Source organism: Hippocampus comes, unplaced genomic scaffold, assembly GCF_001891065.2.
Source record: "Hippocampus comes isolate QL1 unplaced genomic scaffold, H_comes_QL1_v1.1 scaffold303, whole genome shotgun sequence".
Lineage (NCBI taxonomy): Eukaryota > Metazoa > Chordata > Actinopteri > Syngnathiformes > Syngnathidae > Hippocampus > Hippocampus comes.
In genome coordinates, this window is record NW_017804747.1 from 38493 (window position 1) to 47465 (window position 8973).

Here is an 8973-nt window from a genome sequence, read left to right on the forward strand (position 1 = left end):
GAAGCTGCTGCCCCCGCGACCCGGCCCCGGATAAGCGGTAGAAGATAGATGGATGGATGGATGGATGGACTTCTTTCTATGGGGCTATGTTAAAGATATCGTGTGTCGAACAAAGATAAGGGACATTCCTGACCTAAAGCAAAGGATTACTGATGCCATTGCCACAATTGATGAGGCTATGCTACAGCGAGTACCATCTTGATGTGCTTCGTGCAACTAATGTTGCCCATGTAGAAATGTATTAAAAGAGGTGAAAAAAACTTTAATAAACACTTAATACAATAGAAAAAATTTGAATAAAATATCTAATCAATTGCATTTTTAATACATTTTTGAAATGGTAAAGAGACTTTATGGACACCCTGTATTAAAGCCAATGTCAACTGTGTTAATTACTCTTTCGGTGGGGGCTATGCTGCAGACTACTTCTGATTTGAATTTAATTGATGTAAACAGAGACCTGCTTTCTTACAGAGCCCCTAGGCTTCAAAGTATCCGCTCCTTTGCCTCATTGACTGTTGGAATGCTAGTCAGACCATCACAGACATGCAAGTCGCATTCAATGAAGGCTGCAGCTGAGGGGAAGTGAGTCTTTTGCTGTGGAGCAAAGTACTTCGGCCCAAAGTTGGCACACCCGGGGGAGAAGTTAGACCCAAAAAGGGGCACGGTCATTTTTGACTCAATTTGATTTTTTGCAGCTGCTGCTTTCTCAGCCAAATAACTTTTGAGCTAGAGCATCTTCTCACTAAAAAGCAGGGGCTTCTCCCCAGTAAGGTTCATGAAGGAAATCTTCCAATCTGTATACTCCAAAGGGTTGCTGGTGAAAATTGAAAGTTATGGAATTGGAAGACGGCTGAAGGAGAGAGAGTTTGTGATTGCTTCGGTAAGCCTCGCTTCCTCTTGAACCTTGACAGGGTTCGGCTGAAATGAGGTGAGGCTTGTGGGTTCATTTACAGTTTATATACAGCGTTAATGTGCTTATCTTCAGATATCTCTTTGCAACCCTCAAGTAAATGAAAACATTTATAAACTTTAACACAAGCCAAAGCTATTTAATTTTATCTGCATGTGGCTGATGTATGTTTTCTCTGCTTCCAACTTTATTTTCACTTGAGCCTCCTTCTGTTTCAATATTATCAATGTTTTTCTCTTAGTTTCCATTCGCTTTTCAATTGATCAAGTTTGGCTTCTTGAGTATGTCGTGGTTGCCGGGCCTTTGCTTGCTGGAGACTGGCAAACGGGTATGCTTCCACATTTTTGTGCTTGATTAAGTACTTCATAGTGGTGCTCAAGTCATCACCCATCGTGATGATCATGAACGGCGTGGGCACAAGTGCAGTTGATGATTGCGTGCAGGGTTCTAAATTAACAACCACCAGCCGGTTAAAATTCATTTGGGCATGTGTTGATAAGGGCGCCCGGCCCAGTGTTCCAGTGGTTAGCATGTCGACCTCACAGTGCAAAGGCACCAGGTTCGAGTCCAGCTCGAACTCGAACACCTTCCTGTGTGGAGTATGCATGTTCTCCCCGTGCCTGCGTGGGTTTTCTCCGGGTACTCCAGTTTCCTCCCACATTCCAAAAACATGCATGACAGGCTGATTGAACACTCTAAATTGTCCCTAGGTGTGAGTGTGAGCGCGGATGGTGGTTCGTCTCTGTGTGCCCTGCGATTGGCTGGTTCAGGGTTTGCCCCGCCTACTGCCCGAAGACAACTGGGATAGGCTCCAGCACGCCCCGCGACCCTTGTGAGGATAAAGCGGTTCAGAAAATGGAAAGATGGATGGATGTGTTGATAAGAATTTACCAGCCAGTTTGGTCAGTGATGGATGAGGCCATTGTGTCAATCAGATATACTTCGGGTTGGGCATCGAGTCTCAAGACTTGATTGAAACAGGACTATTCTCCTGGAACCGTTCACATTTGAAATGTCCAGTTCCGTGTTGCGGTGCCTCGTCTGCTGCACTTGTCTCAACATAACATGTTCACACATGACGACGTGCATCAGCGATTTGTTTTGACAGATGACGGAGGGCCCCTCGGTGGGCCGTCCTAACTTCAAAGGGTTCCTTTGAAGTAAAACCTCTTCTCTCTCATGAACACTTTGAGACAGTAATTCATGCCTTTGTCACATCCCGGGTCGATTACTGCAATGCCCTTTACTTTGGAGTCAGCCAGTCCTCCATTAAGCGTCTCCAGCTGGTCCAGAATGCCGCTGCTCGTCTCTTGACTGGTACTCGTAAGAGGGAGCACATAACTCCTACTCTGGCATCCCTTCACTGGCTCCCCATACATTTTAGAGTTATTTTCAAGATCCTCTTATTTGTTTTCAAATCTCTAAATGACCTCGCGGCACCTTACCTCTCTGAGCTCATCCGCCCCTACACACCTGCCTGGCGCCTCAGGTCTGCGGACCAGACATTATTAGAAGTACCAAGAACTAAACTGAGGCTCAGAGGGGATCGAGCCTTTTCTGTTGCTGGTCCCTCTCTCTGGAATGACCTCCCATTGAACATTCGGCAAGCTTCCTCGCTGCCCATCTTCAAAACCCGCCTCAAAACTCACTTGTATTCTTTGGCATTTGACTCAGCATGACTTAGATTTGTTCTTTGTTTTGCTGTTCAGTGCTTTCTACCGTCTTTATTACCGATTTGCTTTACTGTTTGTTGTGTATGTTGAATTGCTCCATGTACAGCACTTTGTATTCAGCGATGGCTGTTTGAAAGTGCTCTATAAATACAGTTGAGTTGAGTTGAGTTAGGACGGCAAATCAATCAAACAGAAATCAATCAGACAGAAATGTTTGAGAAGATTAATTTTTGTTTAACAGTTTTGGAATGGCTAGACATTTTGCAAAAGAAAGAAAGCCACCTCTCTTTAGACACCCTCAATCTCATCCTGAACATGGATGTGCAGCTACGCGTGAGTTGGTGTGTGTGTGTGTGTGTGTGTGTGTGTGTGTGTGTGTGTGTGTGTGTGTGTGTGTGTGTGTGTGTGTGTCTTACCTGGACTGTAAATGTTCCAATTGGACCTGCAGGTTCTCGGTCTGCTCTACTTGTTCATCCAAAGACCTCTGGAGTTTCCTTGTCTGGTTATTGGACTCATCCAGCTAACAAATACACACATAATCTTCTGAGTGTAAAGAAAACAAAAGCACAAAAAAAAAAACGAAACAAAAACACTCCCCCATACCCGAAAAAAACATGTATACCATTCAACCAGTACCCTGCTCAATTAATTCCAGAAAGATTTGCAGCATCTCTTCTAAAAAAACTAATAAAATGCCTGTGAATCACAAACGCAGAGTTGTTGTCCTAGACAATATTTTGCGTCTCATGTTTGAAGGCTTCTTCAATTCAAATACACTGCTAGGTAGGACAGCACTATTTATCCTTTCTCTCAGTGGCATGTCCCAAGCTCACTCTTGGGATGCAAAATGACAAAGAGGCCTCTCTCTGTCCAACTATCTACATCGATATATACATATACGGTGTGTGTGTATATATATATATATATCACTGATCATTTTAGCCCTGATTGATACTTTGCACATTGTCTCACAGCTGACATTGGGTGGTACTACTGCACAACGGTATATTTGACATTACGGAAAGTCTTTCGATACCTATTTGTCATGTCCTTCTTTATCAAAGCTGCTAGTTATTGATAATACTAGTGTAGCCTGAACAACTGGAGACAAATTCCTTGTGTGTTCTACATACTTGGCCAATAAAGATGATTGTGATTCTGATTCTAACACTCACCACTGACTCATTTGGGTTTTTTTTTTTTTTTTTGCAGCTGAATGGATTTTTTTGTTACTGATTTTTTTTTACATTTAATATTTTTACCCTCAAACATTTTGAGATGTTGAATTTTTTTTCATTTTAGCATGTTGAATTTCTATGCTGAAAAAAAAAATCAGCGTGAGGAATTCTGATGTTAATTAAAAAATTCAGGGTTAGAAATTCAAATTGAAACTCCTATGGCCCAGTTACACTTCCACTGACTTGTTGCCACAAGGCAGAGAGAAGCTGATGCAGGAAACATTTTCCAGAACGACACAAGCATTTTCAGGACATTTCACATTTTACATGTGTTTTCCATTACTGGAAAATCTGTTTCCAGGTTTGCGGAGGACGTGGGAACCTGTGCAAGTTAATCTTTGAACAGGTGAAGGCTATTCAGCAAGAGCATTCAGAAGAGGAAGATGAAACAAAGGAAGCGGATCCTTCTGCAATGATAAAATAAATGCACAGCAAATGGAGTGATGTGCAAGTATTTATCAAAAAGCACCACCCTCATAAAATGGTGGCTGGCTTTTAAAGAGCCACTGCTCTTTAAAATGATAATGTGTGCCCCATTTTCGGAAAAAAAACAATCTAAAACCTTTTTATTACTATTTTTTTGGGGGGGTGTCATAAAAAAAAAAACTAATTTATAAAATACACAGATAAAAGAAAAACATGAAATAAGATTGCTATTTTGGAAGCAGATTTTTACAATGTCAGAGCTGCCGTCCTTCTCCCCTCTTTGCTTAAAGTTAAAGTGCATAAAGCACTTCAGTTTGTTTTACTATGTTATTAACAAACAGACGTTACAAAACAATAGAGACCTCACAGCAATCGCTGCCCGGACCTTCATAATGAAATGCCGAAAGGATTTTGAATTGTATTGAATTAATTGATTATAAGCAGATGTAAATATAATGACGAAGCTACTTATATATTACAACAACAGATACTTTGCTTCGAGCAATGTTCTCGATCTGGACCTTTTCAAATCTTATGCCGAGTTCACAACACCCAGCTTTTTTTTGTTGTTCATGATGTTCGCTATGTTAGGTCAACAGACACGGTGTCATAAATTTGTCCTCCTGTTTTGGAACGGACAAGTAGACACAGCTCAGACCCCACCCGATCATCACAAGCTGCTGCGGGACAAAAAGAAGAGTTGAGGCAGTAGGGAAAAAGTTGGTGGGCTTGCAGGGGTGACAGGACACAAGGGCGAGTACACGCTGAGGCTTGGCTTGGCGGGAAAAATCAGTGCATTGTGTGCTCTCCCGGCGAGTGTTGCATGCCGGGAGCGCATGCCTGATATTTTGGTCAGAAAAGAGTGCAGGCGCGAATTATCCAAGAACAAATTTGTGGCTAGTGAAAATGCTGAGTGGATCTGAACAATGAGAATTCGCTAGCCAAAGGAGCTGGTGAGCAACAATGTTTATGTCAAGCCCGAGCCATGTACATTTGGTGAAGTAGTCGGAGTTGAAAGATTTGGAATAGTGAATAACAAAATGATGATAGTCACTGTTTCACAATATTACCGATCAAACAAAACTTCACCAAGCTTCAGTTCTTACCTCATCTTCGGCCTGTCCTAATTCTCTTTTTAACTCTTCAACCCGCAGTCGCAGTTTTTTGACTTCAGCTTCATGGCCCTCTACCCTCCTGTTTGCATGGGCTAGCTCGACCGTCTTATCCTGGAACTGCTTCTTCAACTTTGCATGAACGTGACGAAGATCAGCCAAGTCCTAAATGCACAAAAACAAACCAAGAGTGAGGCTAATGACAAAGCATGTTCTATCGGAATGGGGACCCACGTTGCCTTTTCGGGCTGAACCCGAGCAAGCTCCATGGGTGTAGGCCCTGCTACCAGGCGCTCGCCAGCAAGGAGATCTTAACCCAAGTGGAGGAGTTTAAGTATCTTGGGGTCTTGTTCACAAGTAAGGGCAGGAGGGAGCGAGAGATCGACAGGTGAATCGGTGCAGCATCTGCTATGATGTGGAGGAGCTGAGCCAAAAGGCGAAGCTCTCAATTTACCGGTCGATCTACGTTCCAACCCTCACCTATGGTCACAAGCTATGGGTCGTGACCGATAGAACGATATCATACAAGCGGCCGAAATGAGTTTTCTCCGCAGGGTGTCCAGACTCTCCCTTAGAGATAAAGTGAGAAGCTCGGTAATTGGGGAGGTGCTCAGAGTCGAGCCCTCAACGTCGAGAGGAGCCAGATGAGGTGGCTCGGGGATCTGATTAGGAAGCCTCCTGGACACCTACCTAGTGAGGTGTTCTGAGCATGTCCCACCAGCAGGAGGCCCCGAGGAGGCCCCGAGAACGACCCAGGACACGTTGCAGAGACCATGTCTCCCAGCTGGCCTGGGAAGACCTCGGGATTCCCCGGGAAGAGCTAGAAGAAGTGGCTGGGGAGAGGGAAGTCTGGGTTTCCCTGCTAACGCTGCTGTCCCCGCGACCCAACCCCAGACAAGCGGTAGTGTTGGGATTGTATGATTGCTTTTTACGACTGAGCCAGTAGAGGGCAATATAGCTCTACCTTTGTTTCACAGTGAGTGACGTGGTCGGCCCTATAAAAGGGAAACGCCTTTTCTTTTTCGCCCCTCTCCACCTGTTCAATAAAACACGCCGATACATGGCTGATGAAAACACCTCGCTCAACTTGTCATTCTTGGATGTTAGGCAGAAGGATGCCAATCTGCACGCAGCTGTGAAGCGACTCTGCTAACAGGTAGAAAATGGAAGAATGGATGGATGGTTACTTATCCAGGTAAAGATTTTGCAATGCCGACCAGACTTCAGACAGCAGAGGTTAAACATGGGAAAGTAAAGCAAATACATACTCGAGCTGTGAGCAGCTATAGAGGGCCTGCACAGCCCTTGCCGCAATCGGGTACTGGCACATTGGGATATCGGCACAATGGAATTGAAAATTTTGGAATATAAGGTACATCCGATTAATAAGTAGTGCGATAAAATATGTCCTCCTATAAAAGGCTAAAACTGAGGCAAAACGTGATAGGACATTACAAATTGTCATGTTCTTGTTCTTGTGTCCCCAGCAGGTGGCAGACCGGAGCCCATCATCCAGTGTGCACACTGTCATCATGGACCCATGTATTTAAAGACTGACAAACTGTCAGCAGTTTGTCAGATTATTGGTGACCGTGCTGCTGCTATTGCTCAAGTTCTCATTTTCTCGACCTTTCGCTCTGACTCTTGAAGTTCTTGTTCTTGTTGTTTTTGTTTTATGTTTTTCGTAAGTACAGCCATAGTTTTCATTATTCGATCTTGTTGTTTTGTCGAGTGAATTGGACTCATGACATTTCGTTTGGTATTCTCAGATATCTTATTTCCTTGCCTTTGTAAGCGCTTTTTGTTAATGTATTGTTTTCTTTCCCTGGTGACTTTTGACCAGCGATTTCTGTTTCTACTTTGTCGGTGTGTTTTTAGTGAATAAATATTTTTTGTTACAGAGTTTTATCTGGTGTCTACGATTCTGGGATCCTAAAAACACCATTCGGTTCTTTTCGAACCTGACAGAAATGGCAGACTTCCTGTCGAGTTTACAGTAGGGCTACAGAGACATTTTGTAGGTCTTCAGCTGATACATATGCCTCAAAACTTTGGTAGATCTCGGTGAAACATTCAACCTGGAGTTGTTTCAGTCAGAATTTGGAGGCCGCGCAACTAAAACATGTTTTTTTTAAACTCATCCCAATACAGAGTTAAGTCTCACATGCTGTGGTTTTTTTGGATAAGAAAGAGTGATACCACCTGATAAAGAATGGATTGACATTCAACCGAACTAGCTTCTTTACCAAAATGTCTGGATGGATTGAATTAAAGTCAAGTCAAGTCAGCTTTTATTGTCAAATATGCTCTATGTGTAACATATAGCACAGATGAAATTAATTTCCTCTCTCAACCACAGTGCAAACATGTAGTGCATTGAACACACAGAGCTAAAATTTACAAAAAATTACATAATTATATAAATATGTAAAATAAAAATCTAATAAATAAAGAATAGCAACAACAGACAATAGACAACCAAGGCCACTTGTGATTATTGTGGGTAGTGACTTATTTTAAGTGCAATAATCGAATGTCAGATGCTAGGCAGGGGGACTCGGGGGGGCGGGCAGAACATGGAGGGAGTTTAGTCTCCTGACCGCCTGATGGAATAAACTGTTCTTGAGCCTGGTGGTTTTAGCACAGAGAAATTGCAGTCTCCTCCCTGACGGCAGCAGGTCAAAGAGGCTGTGAGATGGGTGGGTGGGGTCACCTGCGATCTGGGTGGCTTGGCGGGTCAGACGAGAGTTGTAAATGCCCGCGAGTGGAGGAAGAGAGACACCAATGATCTTTTCAGCTGCTCTCACAATGCGCTGCAGACTCTTTTTGCAGGACACGGTGCAAGCGCTGTACCACACAGTGATTCAGCTGGTCAAGATGCTCTCAATGGTGCCTCTATAGAATGTCTGCATCATGGGGGGGGGGGGGGGGGGGCTCGCCCCCCGCATTTTTGGCGTATTGTCAAATATGCATACATTGACATGTAGCATGGATGAAATTTATTTCTCTCAATCCTCAGCAAACAGTGAAAGACAATGTAGTCTAAAACAGTATAAACATACAGACGATATATACAATAAAAGACGATATATACAATAAAAGCAGCATAAAACAATGGCACTTGAGGCTATTGAGGATGAAAGTGACGTAGTGCATTGTGCAATATGCAATATGCAGATGACGGATAATGAGGGGAGGGTCATAGTCTGTGACAGGAGGCAGGGGTCGGGCAGAGGCAGAGGGTGGGGAGTTTGGGCAGAGCACGGAGGGAGTTGAGTCTCCTGACCGCCTGGTGGAAGAAACTGTCTTTGAGCCTGCTGGTTCTGGCACGGAGACTTTGCAATCTCCTTCCCGACGGCAGCAGGCTGAAGAGGCTGTGGGATGGGTGTGTGGGGTCGCCTGCGATCCGGATGGCATGGCGGGTCAGCCGGGAGTAGTAAATGTCCACGAGTGGGGGCAGAGAGACACCAATGATCTTCTCAGCTGTTCTCACGGTGCGCTGCAAGGTCTTTTGGCAGGACACAGTGCAAGCACCATACCACACAGTGATACAGCTGGACAGGATGCTCTCAATGGTGCCTGTATAAAATGTCTGCATGATGGGGGGCGGG

The 8973-nt window shown here is 44.1% G+C and overlaps 1 protein-coding gene across 2 annotated transcripts in view; it reads right to left on the reverse strand.

Moving 5' to 3' along the window:
- ccdc102a (coiled-coil domain containing 102A) overlaps nucleotides 1-8973 on the reverse strand; it is a 66417-nt gene that overhangs the window by 9546 nt on the left and 47898 nt on the right. For both annotated transcript variants that reach the window (XM_019867976.1, XM_019867149.1), the window contains 2 exons: nucleotides 5357-5527; nucleotides 3003-3106 (listed from right to left, as the gene is read on the reverse strand). In XM_019867976.1, coding sequence (XP_019723535.1) covers nucleotides 3003-3106; nucleotides 5357-5527 — 275 coding nt within the window. The remainder of the gene's footprint in view (nucleotides 1-3002; nucleotides 3107-5356; nucleotides 5528-8973) is intronic.